Source organism: Monodelphis domestica, chromosome 2 (genome assembly GCF_027887165.1).
Source record: "Monodelphis domestica isolate mMonDom1 chromosome 2, mMonDom1.pri, whole genome shotgun sequence".
Lineage (NCBI taxonomy): Eukaryota > Metazoa > Chordata > Mammalia > Didelphimorphia > Didelphidae > Monodelphis > Monodelphis domestica.
Window position 1 is genome coordinate 2,517,602 of NC_077228.1, and position 23,253 is coordinate 2,540,854.

The 23,253-nt window shown below is 52.7% G+C and overlaps 1 protein-coding gene across 4 annotated transcripts in view; it reads right to left on the reverse strand.

Annotated features, from left to right (window-relative positions):
• Positions 1–23,253, reverse strand: part of TNNI3K (TNNI3 interacting kinase) — a 248,625-nt gene that overhangs the window by 180,013 nt on the left and 45,359 nt on the right. For all 4 annotated transcript variants that reach the window (XM_016428860.2, XM_016428862.2, XM_016428858.2 and 1 more), the window contains 2 exon segments: positions 5,274–5,372; positions 2,499–2,637 (listed from right to left, as the gene is read on the reverse strand). In XM_016428860.2, the coding sequence (XP_016284346.2) occupies positions 2,499–2,637; positions 5,274–5,372 (238 nt within the window).

A 23,253-nucleotide genomic window follows, 5' to 3' on the forward strand; every position in this document is an offset into this window, starting at 1 on the left:
TTTCTGCAGGAAAGGTTCTGAGCAGACGGGCTGTAAATACCAAGGCAGCGCCGGGAGGCGGCAGACACTCCGAAATCTGAGCATGGCAGGCTCCTCGGAGGAGGCATTGGGGACCGGGAAGGTGGGCAGGCTGCCCCAGGGAGAATGACCCTTGGAAAGGGGGCCGGCACTCAGGGATTAGGAGAAGAGAGGGCAAAGGAGGAGAGCACAGGTGTGCTGACTGGCTCTTGGATTTAAGGAAAGGGGCGAACTTCTGTTCCTTCTCTGGGAGCTCAGTGGACAGCTTTGGGCCAGAGCCAGGATGACCTGGGTTCAAATTCATCCTCAGACATTTACTGGCTGTGTGGCCCTGGGCAAATCACTGAACCTCTTTTTGCCTGAATCCACCAGGGAAGTAAAAAGCAAATGACTGGTACTTTTACCAAGAAAATCCCGAGGGTCACAGATGAGCTCAGCTGACAAAATGGCTGCACTCATTCTGCTCCCCAGGCCAGAGACACAGGAACAACGTTCTGTGCTGTGGGCCACAGGCTTCTGCTAAACGAACATGCCACAACATAGAAAGCAATACCGGCTCCCAATTTTAAAAACACATGGAGGCAGACACACACCCAGACCTACAGTCACACACACAGACACACAGCCAGATACACAGACACACGCACAGCCAGACACACACACACAGCCAGACCTACAGTTACACACCCAGACACATAGACAGATACACAGACACACACACAGCCAGACACACACACCCAGACCTACAGTCACACACCACACTCCCAGACCTACAGCCACACACACAGACCTACAGTCACACACACACAGCCAGACACACACACACACAGCCAGACCTACAGTTACACACCCAGACACATAGACAGATACACAGACACACACACAGCCAGACACACACACCCAGACCTACAGTCACACACACACTCCCAGACCTACAGCCACACACACAGACCTACAGTCACACACACACAGCCAGACACACACACACACACACAGACCTACAGTCACACATACACACACAGACACATAGACAGATACACACACAGACACGGACACACAGGCACACAGACGCCTGGCTATCCCCCTCTCTTTCACTCTGACAACACTAGCTAGGACCTCCTTCCCTCTTTCCTTCTCTGGTGGGAGCTCTGGCTTCCATTATGAAAAGGTGAAACCACTGATTATGTGGATTAACTGGAAATCGATGTGTCCTCTGGAGCAAGAAGCTGGCGGTGGCCCAGCTCTGACAATCTTGTCCATGTGTGGTGTGGGTGGGAAGGCCGGCAGCCTCTCCAGCTGGGTTTTTAATTGGGTCTCTTGGGGGTCAGGGAAGATGGTTGGCTAGTGGCGCCTGAGGGGACTTCAGGGCAAGTGGATGAACCGGAGGGAACTTTGGTCCAAAAGGGGGGGGGGGCGGTCTGTTTTTTCCTGATTCTGCCTCCTGATGCTCATCACACTCACATGGCACTTAGGATGAAAACTGTCTGGGCGGGCTTCACTCAACTTGCCCCACAGACTTAGACTGTCGTCAGCCTGGCCAAACTCCATCCAACGCCATCACACTTTCATCGCAGAAAAACAAAGCCAAAAGTCAAATCCTGTTTATCTCGGGGAATATCTCCTCGTTTCAATCAGTTGGAAAATCAAGAGGAAGGCTTCATCAATTCATGCAAGGGTCTGATGCGTGTAAAAATGGGAAAGCGCGATGTGGCTGGGCTGGAGCATTTCCTCAGAGCTGCCATGTGCCAGGCTTCTGGGACCAGGCAAGGCAGGAAGCATTCCTTACTTTTTTAACCCCTACCCATCTGTCTTAGAATCCATTTTTGGCATTGGTTCCAAGGCAGAAGAGCAGTCATGGCGAGGCAGTGGGGGAGTGTGTGAGGTCACATTTGAACCCAGGACCTCCCATCCCTGCCCCCATGCCATGTCAGAGACAGCCTACAACAATAGAGAGACTCCCACTGACTTTTGTGTCAGGGAGCCCCGGGCATCCTGGGGTGGGGGCTGGGGACCTCCTCTTGGGATAGTGTCCTTAAATGCACAACATAAAGCATGTGATCATACAAAGGAAACCGGAGCATTAATGAAGCATTTTCTTCTTCACCGTCATGGACGCTGGCTGGCTCGGGGAGGAGCCTCTGTTTGACAGGCATGGAACGTTCTAGACGTTCCAGGTTATACTTCTAGAAGATGCTCCTTCAGCTGCAGGCTTTGAGGAAACTCCTGAAGCCTCTGCAGGAAAGGCAGTGTGGGGTGGGGGCTCCCATCCAGGCTCTCCCCTGTGCTGGCTGCCTGACCCAAGCTGGGGTGGGTCATTTCAGCGGCCCCAGAGAAGGCGCCCGGGACTTGGAAAGCAGCAACGTTCCCGACAGCGCAGGGACAGCAGAGCCAGAGCGAGGGAGCCCCGCTTGGAGCAGCCCAGTGCAAGCCCAATTTACAAAGCGCCCTCGGAGTGGGCGTGGCTGAAAAGAAGCTCTTACCATCCGCTTTGCTGCCTTCTTCCATCAAGAGTTTGGCGATGTTGAGGAATCCTTTGGCAGATGCCAAGTGCAGGGGCCGATCTCCAACTTCCCCCCCGACGTTCACGTCAGCGCCAAACTTCAGCAGGAGCCGCGTGACCTAAAGACACGTTCGCGCCAGTCAGACACAGCACCAGGATGGGCGGGGGGGGGGGGGGGGGGGGGGGGGGGCTCTCGTCAGCCCCATGGAGGTCCCTGGATGCTCCAGCACACCCTCCTCCCCTCCCCATCCACACCCTTTTCGTCTCCTGCTTCCTGGCTAACATTCCACCAAAGTCCGGAAAGTGGGCGGTCCTTCCTTTGGTGGAGTCTTGGGCCTTGCTGGGACTTCTCTATCCCTCCGCGCGATCTGAGTTCTCTACAACAGTTCCGAGGGCTTCTTACTCCCTCCTTGGACAGAGGAAGCCTCAGCACTTCACGCGGTGATCCAGAAGAGATCCACAAGATCAGAGACCTGGGCTGGAAGGGAATCCCGAGATCATCTCAGCCAACCCCCACCTTTCACAGATGTGGAAACTGAGCCCCGGCAAGGTTCGAGGGTCTCAAGCAGGCAGGAAGGCCTGTTACCAGGACAGCAGAAGGACAGAGCCATCTGGATTCATTCCCTTCCTCTTGGAAAGGCTTGGATGGCTTGGGGAGCTTCGGCAGACCCTGGGGGTGTCCGATGCTCACTACCCCTCCTGTACCAGTTCTCGCCCTCTGAGTAGGGCCCGTGAGGACCTCAGCCCCGGCCAGCTAGCTCTTCGGCAGCTGGGGGAGGGGGCTCCCTAGGCTTCCCAGGGGCAGCTGCCCTCCTCCCCGCGCCCAAGCGTTTTCTGACAGCTAAATCTGGGGACGGGCACTGTAGAAGGGCTCTGGCTGTCTGGCGCGGCTTCCCGCAAGGCGACGAATACATGCTTTGTCTACAACGTGCCCAGAGGGGCATCCCTACAGGGCACCTGCAGTGTCCCTGGCAGGGAGGAGGCCACGACTCACCGTAAGAGCCCCAGGCCCACCTGAGCATCATTTCCCAGCCGCTGACGCGGCGTTCACAGCAAGTGAACAGACTTATCTGGCCCGACGTGGAAAGACCCCCTTTATGTTCCCGCTGAGGGACGGGGCTCGTCTCCAAAGAGGAAGCTCCGCAGACAGCGGGCCCGGTGCGTCCTTGCTGCCCCTGAAGCAGGCCGGTGGAGAGGGCTTCAGCCATCTCCTTTGGGCACTCAGAGCCTTCTCTGCGGTGCCCTGCCGTGGGCTCCGAGCGTCACCTCATTGAAGGGAGAAACGGACTCGAGCTGAGAGCGTCCACGTTCCTGCCCGCTTCTGGGGGCAAAAGGAACAAGGAACAAGGAGGGCCCGGACAGGGGCTCAGCCTGCCGCCAAGACTCTCCTGAGGGGGGTCGAGGCCATTTCCAGAGGCAGCCCAGGGTTCAACTCCGCCCAGGGCCATTGAGGAAGAAGACTGGAAGGGGATCGCCAGAGCATGCCTGGTTCTGCTTGATCTCGATGGCGTTTCCTTGTTTCCCTACTTGGGCTGTGAGGTAACTGCCAAGAAGGAAGCTCCCATCCTGGGTCATTCGGCTCCAGAGCCGAGATGGCCGACTGGTCCAAAGCATTTTCAAAGCATCTCTGTTCACCAGATCACACGCAATCTCTTCCTGATGACTATGGCTGCCCGTGCGAAGGGAGAGCCCACGCTAAGGACTGCATCTGAATAACTAAGCACGGAGATGCAGTGTGGCCAGGTGGCTGAGGTCTCCTTGCTAGAATGAGCTCCGGGCCGTCCCTGACATGTCTCAGGGGCTGCCTTGTCCATGCTCTCCTAAGGGACAGGGACGAGACAGTCCAGGAACTGGGCTCGCCTCGAGTGCAGACTGACCACAAGGAAGCAGACTTAATTCACTTCCTTGACTCCATTTCCCAGAAGGAAGGAGAGAACTACATGGACTCGGTGCAACTTGTGGCGGCTTTCCAAACCCAGTGAGCTGGCCTGTGGGCAGACCGGAGAAAGCACTGGCCCTTCTATCGGACGGTCAAGCCTGGTTCAGAAAACTGCCCGAGCCCGGGGGATGCCGAAGAGCAGCAGTATGAACACAGGTGGGCCCCAAGAAGTCGTCATCACAGCCGTACTTCCGGGGAAGCTCTTCCAAGGCGGCCAACGTGCAGAAAGGCCCTCCCTGTCTCAGGGCTTCCCATGGCTAACCCCCTCAGCTCCTCCCAACGGAGATCCATTTCCAGGCAAGTCCCGGGCCCTCCCGATGTCACGAGCAGCCCCGTCCACTCTGGGCTTCAAGTACTTTGTCAGAAGGCTGTCTGTTCTCCTTTGAAGGGGCATCTTCGTCTTGGGCAATAGTGGGGAGCACCCACTGGTGGTGTTGGTGGTGTGTGTGTTTCTGAATATGTTGGTGCTAAAGTCATCCTTTGACCATCTCCAATTTTATCCTGTTTGCATACTGTCTCCCCTTTCGAAGGGCACATTTCGGTCTCTCTTTGTATCACAGTGACTGTGACATATAGAGTAGGTGCTTCATAAACGCTTATTGATCGACTGAATAACCTCTGCAGGGATTGGGGGGAGAGACTGGCAGTAACTTCATAGCAGGCTGAGTTTCTGGGAAGGGGCCAGGGAAGACTGTTTTTGACTGGCTGATTTGCCCAGCACATGCCCAAACCTTCTTCTTTGAAGGTCCTAACCCAGTCCTCCCTGAGAGAAACCAATGCAATGGAGATCTGGAACCCAGGGCAGTGCCCACTTACTTGTTCATGTCCATAGTATGCTGCAATGTGGAGAGGGGTGAAAAAGACTGCATCTTGGACGTTGACGTAAGCTCCATGCTGCAGCAGGACGTTGGCAGCCTAGAAAAGAAGGGCAGGAGCCAAGTGAGGAACAAATACCACTTCTGCAGATGACACCAACCAACCCTTGCCAAGATGGAACCAGAAGTGACGAACGCGTTGCCTTTTGTGAAAACGTAGTTCAGTGTCAGTAGACACAGATTCTGTAGGTTGACCCTCCTGCCAACTTTCCATCTCAGGGGGGCAGCTGGGTAGCTCAGTGGATGGAGAGCCAGGCCTAGAGATGGGAGGTCCTAGGTTCAAATCTGGCCTCAGACACTTCCCAGCTGTGTGACCCTGGGCAAGTCACTGGACCCCCATTGCCTAGCCCGTACCACTCTTCTGCCTTGGGGCCAACACACAGTATTGACTCCAAGACGGAAGGTAAGGGTTAAAAAACAAAACAAAACCTTTCCATCTCAGATTGAATGACTCAATCAATGGAAAGGGATGTGTTGAATGTTTATTATGTGCCACATACCCTGCTTCCAGTATCTGGGACATCTAGTCAAGATGGCGACAAGAGGAAGATTTTTCCTCTTCACAAATCTCCACAGGGCACAATCGGCTCTTTTTTGGGAAGAGGGTGTAGAGGATACAGCTGTTGAGAAGAGTCACTCAGGTACAGAAGTACCCTCCACCCCGGACACCAGTACCAAATGCTGAGCCACTTCGGGGCAGGGCAACCCAATAGTCCCAGGAATATCAGTCTTCCCACCCCCACCACCAATTCTGCTCTCATTTTACCCCTGCAGCCAGTGACCAGAGAAGCATTCCTTGACCTGATGATTCCTCTCTAGATGTGATGGCAGTTCTTGAACACCCACTGAATACCCAAAGAAGCAAACAATTGCCCCCAAGGCCCTGGAATTTCAAATGGCTTCCCATTTTCTATAGATGTGGCCTCTACCAAAGAAAATGGTACTAAAGAGGATGGATTATGTGATTTGTTGTGACACCCTAAGGGCCATTCTGCTCTCCCCTCTGGTCTGAAGCTGAAAATACATGCTATCTCCCCCAACAGAATGCAAACTTCTTGAGAGCAGGGACTGCCTCGACTCTCTTCATATCACCAGTGCTTTGCACTGTAAATGCTTGATGTACAATTTTCCGTTCATTCATCGTTCTTCTAAGAAATTAAGATGCTTCTTCCATTTTCTCTTATTGCCTCCACGTGTAACAATTCCACTGCCCAGACTCCTTATCTTGGGGTACCTCAAAGCCCAAAGAAGGTCCCAAGTAGCTTAGTCCAACTACCTTCTTTTCAAGGGGAAAAATGAGACGAAACCAAGCCCAAAGCCATAGTGATCTGAGGGCCAGGCCGGTGAACGTGCCCTGGCTAATGTCGCCCAGGAAATGAAAGGCAGAGAATACATCATCAGCATCTTTAGGACCCCAGTTCAAGCCCTTCTCATAGAATTGCCAACAGAATAGACAACTGAGGCTTGTACACATTATTCTATATTTGCCTGAAAAGTGAACTAAAATGATGATTGGCCCCCACCGCCTGGGCAAAGTCTATTCTCGCAACTGAGTCTTCTGGAGAGTGCAATGGGATAAGTAAAGGGTGTGTTCTATTGAATCTGAACATCGTGACGACAGAGGACCCTCCACTCTGGAGAGAAAAAGAAAACTGCTCACCCACAACCAGTGGGCTTTGGCCTTCTGTATTCTTTCCCCTTCCCAAGAAATTGGGACAGACCCGTAGTGATCCAGCAGAGTTTTATGTCTACTCATGTAGAATGGTACACATGTGAAGTGAAGAGTCCAGGGTATTCTCGAAAAGTCTACAGATTCTCACCAGGAAATCAAATCCATGACCTTGTCCTCATCAACAATCTGTCTGACCTAATTGGGCTAAGTGGACCAAACATGGAAGGCAAAAGGCCAGGAAGAACTCTGCTTCTAGGGGCTCTTTCAGAGGGTCAGGAAAGAAACTGAAGAATAATCCTTGGGCAAAAATGTGACAATATGTGATTCCCCAGAGCTTGAACCTGGAGACCCTTCGCAGGATGTGACAGAAGATCACAGCAGACAGATGAGAGCCCTTTAAAAAAGTCTCCTATTTTAAATTTAGCATAACACTCAAATAGGAAGACTTAGCATGAATTTTATTTTAAAAGGACTTTGTGAAATGCTCACATCGAGAGCCAATTTCCAAGGCACAGTTCCAAGACGTGCTTCATTCCAAAAGATAACTGCTCTTAGGCTTCAATAAATAGCCCCAAATGGATTTTTTCTTCGTTTTCACTTTCCCAGTCATTCAGAAGGTCAGCCTTTCAGCTGAACATCTATTAATTAGGAAATGTTGGCCTTCTGAACAATTGTCAAAATAGAAGCTTTAACGAAGCCACATTGGGCTATCATGGAAGAGCAGAGTCTGCTTAGTTTTGTCTTAAAATACCAAGCAAGTCTTTACTGCTTAAAGAAAGGCTTACTCCCAGCATGGTGTAGGGAAAGAAAATGAATCCAGGGACACGGGTTTGGGTTCTAGTTCTGCCAAGAACAAGGACTGAGGCCTTGGAAAAGGCATTTCATAATTTCTCTAGAGGTCATTTTTGTCATCTGCAAAGTGATAAATTGGACCAGATCTCTAGGATCCTTGTCACCCTCCAAATGTGACTCGGGATTCATTAGAACAATTCAAGTTTCATAGAAATAAAATCTAATGAAGAATTTTTGTGAGCCCAGAATAGGTGGCAAGTACTTCACCATCTTGCAAAAAGGCGGTTATTGTTACCTAGAATTCGAGGTAAAAGGGGAAGTGTCGTGACATGACTCTTTCTCCATAAAGATTCAGAATTCAGCTTATGGTTCTCACATGATTTGTCCATCCCTTATCCCAAAGACACTGCTGCCCTCAGACACATGGAAAATCCCAGTTTCCATTTGCTTAGAAGTAAATAACAAAATATGACTTTGATGTGGTGATTTAATATTTGGGAAGCACTTTACATAAATTCTTTCATGGGATTGAATAGAACTAAGCCTGTCCTGTTCTCCGGGCTCCTCTTCTCTTCCTCCTCTCTTCTTCCATGCTATTCCCTTAGGCAAACTCATCTGTTTCCCATGAATTCGATTATGATCTCCATGCCAAGGATTCCTTGATTTATTCATCTGGCCCTAACCTCTCTCTTATTCTCTAGTCTTGCATTACCAGCTGCATCCAAACTGGATATACTGGAGATATCTTAAACACGACCTAGGTAGGACTGGGCTCATCGCCCTCCTTCCCCTTCCCCCTTCTTAGTTTCTCTCTTATTGTAGAGCATGACCAACTTTCTCGTCATGTACCCATGTCTGCTCATTTTCTCATGCTCATCGTGTCCGGCCGATTACCAAGGAAGGTCGATTATAACTTCACAACCTTTCTCCCGTGTGTCTCGGTCATCCTCCGGCACTCTTACCAATGGGAAATGTCCTTAGAACCTCATACCTTCACAGCATTTTGCCTGGTCTTTTTCCCAACCTCTCTCCACTTCAGGACCCTTTGAAGATTCATCTAGCAAATTGGTCTTAAAATGCAAGTCTGACCCTGTCTGCCCTCCCCTCCCTTAACTCCACGTGGTAGCCAAATTGTCTCCCCCATTGGACTGTGAGCTTCTTGAGAGCCGGGGCTGTCTCTGGCTTTCTTTGCACTCTCGGCACACAACACTTGTGGGGCACATAGAAGGTCTTCACTAAATGCTTCCTGATGGAAATCTAGTAAGATTCAAGGTGAACCTGTAGGGGAAGGTCTGCCACTGGGGCTGGGGTGGGCTCCAAGAAAGGCCTCATGTGAGAGCTACTTGGGCTGGCCTCAAGGAGAACAGGAATGCCAAGACACAGGCACAGAGGCATGGGAGGCAGCTGGTGCAAAGACAGAGATGGGAGATTGGATGTCATGGATGAGGAACTGCCAGTAGGATGGTGAGGCTGGATCGTAGAGTGTCTTAAAGCTGCAAAGACAGAAGGGAGAAAAGCTGGGGGAAAGCTTCAGCTGCCAGGAGTGGGTATGTCATATTTGAGCTAAAGGAGAGTTCTGGGAGCAACGATAGTCGGACATGAATCTCGGAGCTACTGGGAGTGGGCAGAGACTTGAGGCAGAGAGATTCCTTTAAACCAACTTCTTGTTTTGTTTTGGATGACCATTTCAGCAGTCTAGTCTGTTCTGATCGGACATAGCTGCAGTCAGTGAGCCCTTGTAATAGGCCCCCACACTCTTGACCACTGGTCTTAGTCTAAATGTAAATCACGTGGTCTACATCCCCGTTCGTTTTCAAGATGGCGGGATGATGGCTGACCTCTTCATCTCCAAGTTGGATCTTGCTTCAAAAAGAAATAATGCTTTACACAACGGCTCTAGCAGTGGTTCCAAGCTTTCCAGTGGCTGCTTTTTTCTGCCAGACTCTTTCTTGCAGGATGATCTCTTTTTTTCTTAACTAACTGTACCCACTTCTTGACATTCATTCCAAATGCCACCGTCTCAGGAGTGAGTGCTTGAGCGTCTTGTTGCCAAATCTCTTCTCCTAGTGCTGGCTGGCTGACTGTTTGATGTAATGACTTTTTGCACCTGACATAACTGTAATTAGGCATTTATGTACGACGGCCCATTAGAAAACTAGCTCTGCCAGCCTCCCTTCAGCAACAAGGTGCTCTTATGTGATCCTTCTCTTATGAGCATGGGCTAAAATTAATCCCTTCTTGCAGCTCCCTCAGAAATGTTCCATCGGGGTGTAACTGTAGCTAGAAGCCCAAAGAGAAGGGCAAAAGAGGAAAGGCGGCCAGGCTGGGAGCCCTTACAAGCTGGAAGTTCCCGCAGACCACCGAAGGTTCTGTGACGCCTTTGTAAGGGCTTTGAGCAAGTGGCAAGCGATGGAGGAGCAAAATAGGGAGGCGAAGCAGAAAGCTGGAGAGGAGCATGCTCTTGTGGTCCTGTTGGTGAGAGCAGGCACTGTGTGGGTGAGCCGTGAAGGAAGATGGGGAGGCACAGAGGAGGAGGAAGGGTGGGTTGTCCAGGCGGGCACCGTGTCCACAGTCCTCCCCTGATTCCTCTGGACGGCGGTCGCAAGAGTGGAGAAGCAGCAAAGGGCTGGCTGCGACTCCTCCGGAGGCAGGAATTGCTCACCAGGTGAAGCCTGGAGGGCAGATTTCCAGGTCTCCCATTTTCCAGCACAGACTTCGGGGGAGCTCAGACCAATGGGCCAAGCTCTAAACCCAAAGCCGCGTCTCCCTCCCAGGACTGGGGTCTCCTCCTTGAATTAGGGAACTAAACAGGTTTCTCTCCCGCCTCTAATTTGAGAAAACAGAGGCCAGAAGCCCTTTCTTCTTGCCCCTCCCTGAGCCTTTCAGTCTGTCTGCTTTAGAATATTTCCAAAGGGGCTCCCGCTGCCCCCCAGAATATTCCTAATGGGACTCCCGCTGCCCCCCAGAATATTCCTAATGGGATTCCCGCTGCCCCCCAGAATATTCCTAATGGGACTCCCGCTGCCTCCCAGAACATTCCTAATAGGACTCCTGCTGCCCTCCAGAATATTCCTAATGGAACTCCCGCTGCCCCCAGAATATTCCTAATGGGATTCCCGCTGCGCCCCAGAATATTCCTAATAGGACTCCCGCTGCCCCCCAGAATATTCCTAATGGGACTCCTGCTGCCCCCAGAATATTCCTAATGGGGCTCCCCTGCCCCCCAGAATATTCCTAATGGGGCTCCAGCTGCCCCCAGAATATTCCTAATGGAACTCCCGCTGACCCCCAGAATAGTACTAATGGGACTCCTGCTGCCCCCCAGAATATTCCTAATGGGACTCCCGCTGCCCCCAGAATATTCCTAATGGGATTCCCGCTGCCCCCCAGAATATTCCTAATGGGGCTCCCGCTGCCCCCAGAATATTCCTAATGGGATTCCCGCTGCGCCCCAGAATATTCCTAATAGGACTCCCGCTGCCCCCCAGAATATTCCTAATGGGACTCCTGCTGCCCCCAGAATATTCCTAATGGGGCTCCCCTGCCCCCCAGAATATTCCTAATGGGACTCCCGCTGCCCCCAGAATATTCCTAATGGGATTCCCGCTGCCCCCCAGAATATTCCTAATGGGGCTCCAGCTGCCCCCCAGAATATTCCTAATGGGGCTCCCGCTGCCCTCCAGAATATTCCTAATGGGGCTCCCCTGCCCCCCAGAATATTCCTAATGGGACTCCTGCTGCCCCCAGAATATTCCTAATGGGATTCCCGCTGCCCCCCAGAATATTCCTAATGGGGCTCCAGCTGCCCCCAGAATATTCGTAATGGGACTCCTGCTGCCCCCCAGAATATTCCTAATGGGGCTCCAGCTGCCCCCAGAATATTCCTAATGGAGCTCCAGCTACCCCCCAGAATATTCCTAATGGGGCTCCCGCTGCCCTCCAGAATATTCCTAATGGGGCTCCCCTGCCCCCCAGAATATTCCTAATGGAACTCCCGCTGACCCCCAGAATAGTTCTAATGGGACTCCTGCTGCCCCCCAGAATATTCCTAATGGGACTCCCGCTGCCCCCAGAATATTCCTAATGGGACTCCCGCTGCCCTCCAGAATATTCCTAATGGGGCTCCCGCTGCCCTCCAGAATATTCCTAATGGGGCTCCAGCTGCCCCCAGAATATTCCTAATGGGGCTCCAGCTGCCCCCAGAATATTCCTAATGGGGCTCCCCTGCCCCCCAGAATATTCCTAATGGGGCTCCCGCTGCCCCCAGAATATTCCTAATGGGACTCCCGCTGCCCTCCAGAATATTCCTAATGGGATTCCCGCTGCCCCCCAGAATATTCCTAATGGGGCTCCAGCTGCCCCCAGAATATTCCTAATGGGGCTCCCGCTGCCCTCCAGAATATTCCTAATGGGGCTCCCGCTGCCCTCCAGAATATTCCTAATGGGACTCCCGCTGCCCCCCAGAATATTCCTAATGGGACTCCCGCTGCCCTCCAGAGTATTCCTAATGGGGCTCCCGCTGCCCTCCAGAATATTCCTAATGGGGCTCCCGCTGCCCCCCAGAATATTCCTAATGGGACTCCCGCTGCCCTCCAGAGTATTCCTAATGGGACTCCTGCTGCCCCCCAGAATATTCCTAATGGGATTCCCGCTGCCCCCAGAATATTCCTAATGGGGCTCCCGCTGCCCTCCAGAATATTCCTAATGGGGCTCCCGCTGCCCCCCAGAATATTCCTAATGGGACTCCCGCTGCCCTCCAGAATATTCCTAATGGGGCTCCCGCTGCCCTCCAGAGTATTCCTAATGGGGCTCCCGCTGCCCTCCAGAATATTCCTAATGGGGCTCCCGCTGCCCCCCAGAATATTCCTAATGGGGCTCCCGCTGCCCCCCAGAATATTCCTAATGGGACTCCCGCTGCCCTCCAGAGTATTCCTAATGGGGCTCCCGCTGCCCTCCAGAATATTCCTAATGGGGCTCCCGCTGCCCTCCAGAATATTCCTAATGGGGCTCCCGCTGCCCCCCAGAACATTTCTAACGGGGCTCCAGATGTCTCCACATCCAAGCCAAGGGCTCGGGGTTCTGAAGACCGCGTGTCTGCCTTGCCTGCTTCTTCTGGGCCGCCTCCCTTCCCTTTGGGCTTCTGCACCAAAGACAGACGCTGTTGCTCTCCAGGCCGCTGCCCTCCCGGAGAAGACGGCCCCATGGACGACCCCCAAGCCCTGCCCCGGGAATCTTGGGATCGGTTCTGCAGAGCCGGAGGAACATGAGGAGGCCAGCCGCAGGCCGGGGAGGGGAGGGCCGCGTCTGCCCCCGCCGCTGAGGGGTCCCCCAGAGCCTGCAGGCTCCCTCCTTCCGAAGGGCCCTTGGGGTGGGGGGATGGAGAGGGGAGGGAGGCACAGGCCCGGGAGCGGATCGGAGAGCAGAAGGGATCTGAAGCCAGAGCAAAGCCCGGCCGGGAGGCAGGCGGGGAGCTCACCCCACTAACTCCGAGGCCAGTAAGGGGCCCCCGGGCACGCCGGGTGGAGAGCGTAGGAGGAGGCTCCAGGACAGATGGTGCAGAAGGCACCGCTGTGGCCGCTCGTGACCAGCATCGCGGCTGGCCACAGCCGCCCGAGCGCTCCTCCACTCAGTCACGTGTCAGTGTGGAATACACACAGCCCGACTCCCCCGGCCTCCAGCCCTGTGAGGCCTTTTACAGCTCAGGCCACCCCGCGCTGGGCACGCTTCTGGCGGGCTCCCTTCTGAAGGCTTCCGGCTCCGGGACTCGTCCTGCTCCCAACCTTCCTCCTGCTGTCGCCACCTTTCCGGCTCTGGTGCCAGACTCGAGGGGGCGGCTCAGGGACGCCGCCTCGGCCCTAGGCGAGGGAGGCCCGAGTTGACGTCCAGCCTCAGACCTTTCCTGGACGGTGGACGATGGGCGAATCGCTTAACCTCTTGGCGAGAAACCGTCATGGACGAGACGCTTCACGGGGTCCCTCGGGCTGGACTGAGCCGAACAAGAGCGACGGCACGGCGCGGAGAAGGCTGCAGCACCGGCCCAGGAGCCGCCTGGCGACCTTCCGGGTGGCCCGTCACCGGGAAATCAGACAGACAGGAAGCCCGACTTTAAGGAAGATGGGCCACCGGGAAGGGTTATTGTTTTCGTTCTGGAAAACCGCGATGTGGAATGATCTCAGTTAGCGGCGCCCTTGGCTCTTTGGGCACCATCACGCGGGCTTAAGGCTCCAGCTAAGGGCACCCTCCTGCTAACAATGCAGGCCACACCTTCGGTGCCTGCGCAGGGCCTCCTGCTCCCGTCCAGGCTCTTCCAGGAGTTGGCCATAATGGAGGTAGAGGCCTTCTTTACTCCCTTCCTCCCGCTCTCCATCCCTTCTTCCTTCCTTCTTTTCATTGTCTTAAAAGATCAGGGCACACACTTGGTATGATGGGGAAAATGAAGGCTCTTGTATTCGAAGACAGAGGTTCAAACCCTAGCTAGGAAGGAGGACCGTCACTGACCTGCTGGGTCTCAGTTTCCTCATCCATAAAACCATGTAGCGGATTGTAAGTGAGGAACTTCTTCCCCTGCAGGTCAGCATCTTCTCTCCGATCCAATTGCCCAGAACCCTGAGAGGTGGAGTCTGAGGCAAGACTTGAACCAGCAGCCAGGACAGCAGTGGGACAGTCCATTCCTTCATGGGACTTGCACTTCGGATTGTGACAGGAGAGGCTCCTGGAGATGGAGGGAGGAGCCAGACAAAGCCTTGGGAGTGCCTAATGACTGTCTTCAATCGCGAGTTGATGATCCCCAGGAAGAGGAAACAACCGGACAGCAGAGATGGGTGAACTCTCGGCCCCAAGACAGTCCCCAGACTCTGTCCAGGCTGATGAAGGCCCCCCTTCTCCCAGAGGCCAGTTGTTGCCGTTGTTTAAGCCAGAGCTCCCAACAATGACTGTTTTTATCTTCTTCTCTTCTCTCCTTTTCTCATCATCTCCACAGACAGGCTGAGGACAGCCGGCATGGCCAGAGGATAGGCAGCGGGATGGACTTGGAAGCAAAGGGCAGGGACCATCTGACAGAGAGCTGACCCAGAATAATGGGGAGTTGACATCTTGTTCTAACCTTTCCCATTTGATGCAATTTAAATCCATTCCCTTGTGGGGAGGAGCTGAGCTGGACAGCAACCCCAGCCTCCCAGCACCCCTTCCCTCACCGGAAGTCCAGGAGTAGCTAACTTCGGGCTAGAAAAGCCCAAATGAATATTTCATCATTTTCTCCCACCAATGGTGTGTGTGTGTGTGTGTGTGTGTGTGTGTGTGTGTGTGTGTGTGTGTGTGTGTGTATGTGTGTGTGTGTTCAATAGCTCTTTAATCATTTCCATGGCTCTTCTCTACACATGTTCTAGGAGGGCTTTTTATCTCTTCCACACAGGGAGACCTTCAACAGGACGGATTAGCAGAACTCAGCACATTCTCCTGCCCAATACTAAAAGCAGATCTCTTTCTCAACAATGGCTCTCCAATGAGAAGCCTAGAAGAGGGGTCCATAGTCACTGGGTCAGGCCGTGGACCTGCCGCCTCCAGGAGGAGAGTGTTTAAGGCAACAGAGACAGATGGCGCCCGGTCCTATTTTTAATGATTATCAAAGATGGAGATCGCACAGCCTCTCTACACAGACAGACACCTCCCACCTTGCCCAGGTGTCTGGAGGTTTTAAACAGGAAAACAATCAACTCTTTCTCAGCAAGAGAAGTGCCTCAGGTTTCCTCATGTGGCCCAGGCACCACTTAAAAGAGCCTCGGAGCATGGTTGATTGTGGATTCCCAGGATCTCCGAGCTGGAGGGACCTCATAGAACATGGAGCCCAACCCAGACTCTAATAGCCTTTTACACTATCTATAGTCAACAAGGAGTCAGTCACCTGTTCTTTAAAGACCTCCCCCATGAGGGGAACCAAATCCTTCCTGAGGTCGCCCATTCCGCTTTGGGAGAGCTCTATTATTTTGCTGAAACCCAACCCAATTTCCCTTTTTATGATAGCCATTAATGACTGCTGGTTCTGATCTCTGTGGCCAAGCCAAACAAATCTAAGCCTATGTCTTATGGCGCTGTCCTTCAGGTACTCACAGGCAGCTATCTCCTCCTGAGAGCTGTCTTCTACAGGTGAGACATCTCATGTTCTTTCAATTGATCATCAGGTCCTAGATTCAAGACCCCTTACCATTTGGGCTGCTGTACTCTAGATGCCCCGAACATAACCATCTCCAGGACCCAAAGGCAGAATCACAGGGATGACATATCTATCTGTCTGCTCACCTATCTGTCTATCCATCATTCTGTCTCTCTACCCATATCACTCTCTCTCCCTCTCTCTCTCTCTCCCTCCCTCTCTCTCTCCCTCTCTTTCTCCCTCCCTCCATTCTTCTCTCTCTCTCTCTCTCTCTCATTTATTTCAGGGAAATAAGAAGTAAGGAAATCCCCTCTCTCAATGTAAAATAACTGTGACATGACTAAAATCTTAGAGGTTCACCTGGGACCCTGAGACACAAGATGACTTGGCCAAGGTCACATGGAGACTTTGTTGGAGATGGGGCAAGGAGCCCAAGTCTTCCCAAAGGCAAGGTCAGCTCTCTGCCTGCCTGCCATCCTGTGATGCCTCCGATGCAACTCTAGGACTCTACCGTGATCCATTACACTATTACACAGATGCCACATGAGAGGTGGCAAGATGTGATGAGAAGGCTCATGCCTATGCAGCTGGCAGACCTGCCTTTGAACCCTCAGCATGCAAGGTAGAAGGTGCTTCATCCCAGAGAGCTCTTCCTCTTTCTGGAGCCTCCACTATTTGTTCACTGTCAAAATGACTAAGTGCTCCCTCACCCTACCTGAAAATGGGGCTGACAAGATATTCATTGAAACCGTGGAGAGAGAGAAGAGGGGAGCCCCCTTTGGCATCTGCTCTAAGCTGCAGGACGAATGAGGAAGGAAGTTGAGACTTGCCAGCAGAAGGGATTTCCCGGCAATCAGGGAGCACGTGCAAATGGGAAGTGGATGAGGCACAAAAGACAAAGGGTCCTACCTAGACTGAGGCTTGGTTGTGAGCAGATGAGAGGATGGGGGAGGGGTTTGTGGATGACACTAATGGCACCCTAAGCTTTGCCAAACTCTTCATCTTACTAGATCTTTATGACAAATATGTGGTAGGTCACATTACTTATTCCTACTTTACATATGAGGCATTTTCCCAGGATCCCCCTGAGCTGGGGTTCAAGTCCAGATTTTCTGGATTTCAAGGCCAGTCCTCAATTGGCTATACAACTGAGTTCCATTTGCTTGCAGAGAAACCCAAGCTCATCTTTATTGATCTACAGACTAAAAGATCACCTTCAGCTGCCATGAAAGTTCCCATGAGGAAGTGTCTGTGCTTTGCCATGAGCTACATTCTTCTGGACTGGACTCTGTCATGGCCCCAAGGAATTTCATCATCATCCCAGGAGCCATGGCCAGCCTTTGAACTCATTCCTGATTGGCACCCCCAGTACACTCTGGCTCTTTGATGGGAGGGCCAGAGAGTGGAGCAACGGACCGCCCCAAAGCCTCCACTGAAAGAGGGGGCCCAGACCAGCCATCTCTTCACTTCCCACCCACTGTATGTACTCTTTCAGCCTGGACTCCTGGCTTCAATAGCACCTAGAATCAAATGAGATAATACTTCTCTGAAAGCTCTGAGCACAATGCCCGGCCCTAAAAAACATGGAATAAAAGTTTGTTGATTGTCATTCCATTTCCTTAGGGGCAATGACTACTGGAGTCGGAAGGCCTTTGGAGGACTAACGGCCAATCCAAAGTACATTGGATTAAATTGGCCTGTGAAGACCTTTCTGGAAATGCCAGGAAAATGGTTCTGTGTGTAATTTCGGCATTCAGAGAAAAGGCCCAGAGGCCCAAAGACCCACGGGGGGACTCCCTCCCATTCCCCGATAAAGCTTCTCAAGAACTATGAGCACTGAGGTCCCAAAACACTGCATTCTCTTGGATTCCCCTGCATGCAATTTACTCCTCTTGGGGCACCAAGGACAGCAAGTAACTTTATTACCTATTTCAGCCATAACGTCCTTCTCTAACGACACATTTCAAGTTATTTCCAAAAAGAGGCCAGGATGGACTTTGTGTCTTTCCCTCGCACAAATAATTATTGGATCCAGAACACCACACAGCTTCTCCGAGGCCATCAAGCAGCCAAATGTCCTTTCCATGTCATGGAGGGCTTTCCACCCATTTTCTGAACGCATCCATGATGGGCCTCACATCCCTCCTCTGAGAGCTAAGGGTGGCCAAGGCTTTATCTCTGTTGGGGATGGGCTCTCCTCCCTCCTGAAATGGCTTTGGAATGGGCATTGGACAATGGGAATAGCCTCCCCCTTCTGTCCCAAGGGCAGTACACATTTGTCAAGCACTGACGATGGGCCAGGCCACTTATGTAAGGCCAAGGAAACAAAGAAAAAGAAGGCAGCCTCTGCCTTCAGGGCAGGCACAGTCACACCAACCACTGTGTGCAGTGTAGCTGCATGCAGGATAAAATGGAGAGAATCTGCAGCAGAGAGGCACTGGCTGGGAGGGTGATTGGGAAGGACTTCCTGCACAAAGTGGGATTTCAGTTGACACTCGAAGGAGTCCAGGGAAGCTGAGGCAGAGGGAGGATGCTTCATGCGAGGAAGACTGCCGGAGGAAGTGCCTGGAGTCCAAGGATGGAGTGTCTCACTCAAGGATCTCACAGAACTGGCGTCACTGTGGCATAGGTCTGAGTTAAAAGGATCCCAGAGCTAGAAGGGAGCTCAGAGCCTAATCTAGTCCAAACCTGCCATTTCAGAGAGTTGTGAACTTTAGATTCCTCCACCCTACTTAGTCTAACAAAAATCAGGAAATTGTGAACTTTAGATTCCTCCACCCTACTTAGTCTAACAAAATCAGGAATGTCTACACCCCTACTTAAGGATTAAGTATTTAGGAGGATGGCCTATGACAGACATGTGCTAGCAAATGACAAATCAGAAACAATTGACAGATCCCTGGGCTGTCCTAAGTTAAGCCTAAGATATCATTGGCACATGTAAGATGCAGGAAGTGATGTAAAACCATCTATATATTTTGTGTCATTTCTTCTCTCAGTCTCTTTCCATGGAGAGGTTGCTGGTGGCAGCTTGCTGAACATGTCGGCATCATGTCGGCAGCTGCTATTGTCTGGGTTTAGCGGTGAGTTTTCCTTGATATCAGACTGGAGGAAGCCTAGTAACCTAGTTCAATGAGGCTCTTCTCTGAGATCTCTCAGAGTTTAGGCTGATTTTTCTCTCCTTTACCTTCCAAACACTATCCTCTTAGAGAAGCCTTTAATCGTCAAGGACCTCATGGCTCGCCTGGCGCAGGCTGGGTGGGAGAAATCCTATACCTTTTCTCTCCCTCTTCTCTTTGATTTCTTCCCTCTATATTGATTAAATCACCATATATCTCCAAACTAACTTGGGTATTTTTATTTGGGATATCCCCTGGCAATGAAAAATCAAATTTAGATTAGGTCACAACCCTAAATTATCCTTACAGTCTTGAGGTTCAGGGAAATTAAGGAACTCCTCTGAGATTACCCAGGTAGTAAGTGTCAGAGATCAGGTTGGAAACCAAGTATTTGGACTGTCAGGCAGGACTTTTTTATATGGGACCACCCCACTTTCTCCTGCTAAACCGAGACTAGGATTAAATGATGGTCACACAGATATTAATAACCAGAGGTAAGATTTGAATCCAGGTTTTTTTACTCGATTCAGTGTTCATATTTCAATGTGAAATATGGGGACAGTGGGTGAATGGGGGGAGGGAAGAAGAGGAGAGGAAAAAAGAGGAGAGGGAAGGGGGAGAGAGACAGAGCCAGAGAAAGGGAGAGAGGCTCTCTTCAGCTTTTGGACCCAGAGACACAGACAAGAAGGCCATTGTCCAGATTTGGAGGGAGTGGGGACCTCAGTCTCTGACAGGCCATGAGCTACATGAAATTGGGGAAGACCCCAGCTTGTGATATGCAAGTCTATATTGTTCGTGGAGCCCCAGGAGACTTTTTGGAGGTGACATTTGGTTTCATGGGGAATATAGTATGAGACAAAGGTCCAGCCCCAGAGGGACTAAAGTGATGTCTTTGAACCATGATACTGATGGGGAAGAATACCTGGAGACAAAGTTGGTGTCCTGGGTGAAGGCATGGCAGCTATTTTCTGGGAAGTGGGGCTAACAGAGGCATAGGAAGGAATGGCAGAAAGGACTGAGATGGGGGATTATGGGTCATAGCTCAGATATCCTGGAGAAGAGCTGCTGGAAAGGGCAGAAAATAAAACAAGAAACCATACCTGGCCGAGCCAAGGAGGAGCAGAGAACTCTGAGTGGCCGAGTCTGAGGCTCCAGGGGGACACGTGCTCATGAAGAGCCTGCACCAAGGTAATCCTTCCTCTCCAAACATGATTTTACAGTAATTTCTGTTACCTTGAAGAAAGGGACTCTTTGTTGGTTGTCTTTGTGACCCTTGGACCTGGCATCACCCGTGAATTTAGTGCCCACTAAATAAAGGCCCAGAGGACTGAACTATACTGCTCGGAGGCCAGGGGACATCAGGGACGAGGCTCACTCTTAAGGCGGCGAGCCATTTGGCTTGTTTGAAGAAGCTGCCATTTTCAGAGATTTTTCTCTTTTTATTTGATTCGTTTTTGGGAATAGAGCCTCGCCCTGTCTCTTTCCTGTTCTGAAATAATTCAGAAAGAACAACGATGCCCGTGTCCGCTGCAGAGAGAACGACACCCGTGTTCGCTGCAGAGAGAACGTGCCCGTGTCCGCTGCAGAGAGAACGTGCCCGTGTCCGCTGCAGAGAGAACGACGCCCGTGTCCGCTGCAGAGAGAACGTGCCCGTGTCCGCTGCAGAGAGAACGTGCCCGTGTCCGCTGCAGAGAGAACGACGCCCGTGTCCGCTGCAGAGAGAACGACGCCCATGTCCGCTGCAGAGAGAACGTGCCCGTGTCCGCTGCAGAGAGAACGTGCCCGTGTCCGCTGCAGAGAGGACGATGCCCGTGTCCGCTGCAGAGAGAACGACGCCCGTGTCCGCTGCAGAGAGAACGACGCCCGTGTCCGCTGCAGAGAGAACGTGCCCGTGTCCGCTGCAGAGAGAACGACGCCTGTGTCCGCTGCAGAGAGAACGTGCCCGTGTTCTCTGCAGAGAGAACGACGCCCGTGTCCGCTGCAGAGAGAACGACGCCCGTGTCCGCTGCAGAGAGAACGTGCCCGTGTCCGCTGCAGAGAGAACGACGCCCGTGTCTGCTGCAGAGAGAACGACGCCCGTGTCCGCTGCAGAGAGAACGACGCCCGTGTCCGCTGCAGAGAGAACGTGCCCGTGTTCTCTGCAGAGAGAACGACGCCCGTGTCTGCTGCAGAGAGAACGATGCCCGTGTCCGCTGCAGAGAGAACGTGCCCGTGTCCGCTGCAGAGAGAACGTGCCCGTGTCCGCTGCAGAGAGGACGATGCCCGTGTCCGCTGCAGAGAGAACGACGCCCGTGTCCGCTGCAGAGAGAACGACGCCCGTGTCCGCTGCAGAGAGAACGTGCCCGTGTCCGCTGCAGAGAGAACGACGCCTGTGTCCGCTGCAGAGAGAACGTGCCCGTGTTCTCTGCAGAGAGAACGACGCCCGTGTCCGCTGCAGAGAGAACGACGCCCGTGTCCGCTGCAGAGAGAACGTGCCCGTGTCCGCTGCAGAGAGAACGACGCCCGTGTCTGCTGCAGAGAGAACGACGCCCGTGTCCGCTGCAGAGAGAACGACGCCCGTGTCCGCTGCAGAGAGAACGTGCCCGTGTTCTCTGCAGAGAGAACGACGCCCGTGTCTGCTGCAGAGAGAACGATGCCCGTGTCCGCTGCAGAGAGAACGTGCCCGTGTCCGCTGCAGAGAGAACGATGCCCGTGTCCGCTGCAGAGAGAACGTGCCCGTGTCCGCTACAGAGAGAACGATGCCCGTGTCCGCTGCAGAGAGAACGACGCCCGTGTCTGCTGCAGAGAGAACGACGCCCGTGTCTGCTGCAGAGAGAACGATGCCCGTGTCCGCTGCAGAGAGAACGTGCCCGTGTCCGCTGCAGAGAGAACGATGCCCGTGTCTGCTGCAGAGAGAACGTGCCCGTGTCCGCTGCAGAGAGAACGTGCCCGTGTTTGCTGCAGAGAGAACGACGCCCGTGTCCGCTGCAGAGAGAACGACGCCCGTGTTCGCTGCAGAGAGAACGTGCCCGTGTTCGCTGCAGAGAGAACGACGCCCGTGTCCGCTGCAGAGAGAACGACGCCCGTGTCCGCTGCAGAGAGAACGACGCCCGTGTCCGCTGCAGAGAGAACGATGCCCGTGTCCGCTGCAGAGAGAACGTGCCCGTGTCCGCTGCAGAGAGAACGTGCCCGTGTCCGCTGCAGAGAGAACGATGCCTGTGTCCGCTGCAGAGAGAACGATGCCTGTGTCCGCTGCAGAGAGAACGACGCCCGTGTCCGCTGCAGAGAGAACGACGCCCGTGTCCGCTGCAGAGAGAACGACGCCCGTGTCCGCTGCAGAGAGAACGACGCCCGTGTCCGCTGCAGAGAGAACGATGCCCGTGTCCGCTGCAGAGAGAACGATGCCCGTGTCCGCTGCAGAGAGAACGATGCCCGTGTTCGCTTCAGTGGATGGTGCAGGGCAGACTCGGACTATCCGTCTCTCCAAAGCTTTCACCTTCCCTGGATTCCATGAACAAGTTTACATATTGAATATTGCATGAGGATTTTTAAAAGGCAACTCATTAACCAGGACACCAGTTCTGACTCTTCTTATCTCTTGTGGAGATTGGTTAGTGAAGCTGCTTCCCTCATGAGTATTCCCCTCTCTGTTCCCTCTAATCTGTGGAGTAGTATTTGTAAAGCTCAGGTCCGACCAGGTCACTTTCTTGCACAAGAATCTCCCTATTGTTTCTGGAATGTGAATGTGTCTTCTCCATGACACTGAACAAACACCGGCAATACGTCATAAATCCAGGGTTGTGGGGAGAACCCCCCAAACTGTAAAACACCGTAACCATACATTGTTGGTGGAGCTGTGAACCAATACAGCCATTCTGGAAAGTACTTGGAACCAAGCCCAAAGAGCCATAATGCTGTGCCGACTCTTTGACCTAGCAATACCCCTACCAGGTCTGTAACCCAACGAGATCCCAGGGAGGGAAAGAAGACCCGAGTCTACAGCAAGTGTGCCAAAAGAAATGGCAAAGAGGAAGGTCACAGACACACGCGGAAAGACTTCTACGAGGCAATGAGCCATTAGGAAGTGAGCAGAACTAGGAGGCTCTCCTGATGAGAATGGCTCTCCGCCACCAAAGAAGGAATGGATGGAACTCGAATGCGCATTGAAGTACGCCAGTCTTCAGTTTGTTTATGAATTTATGAATTTCTC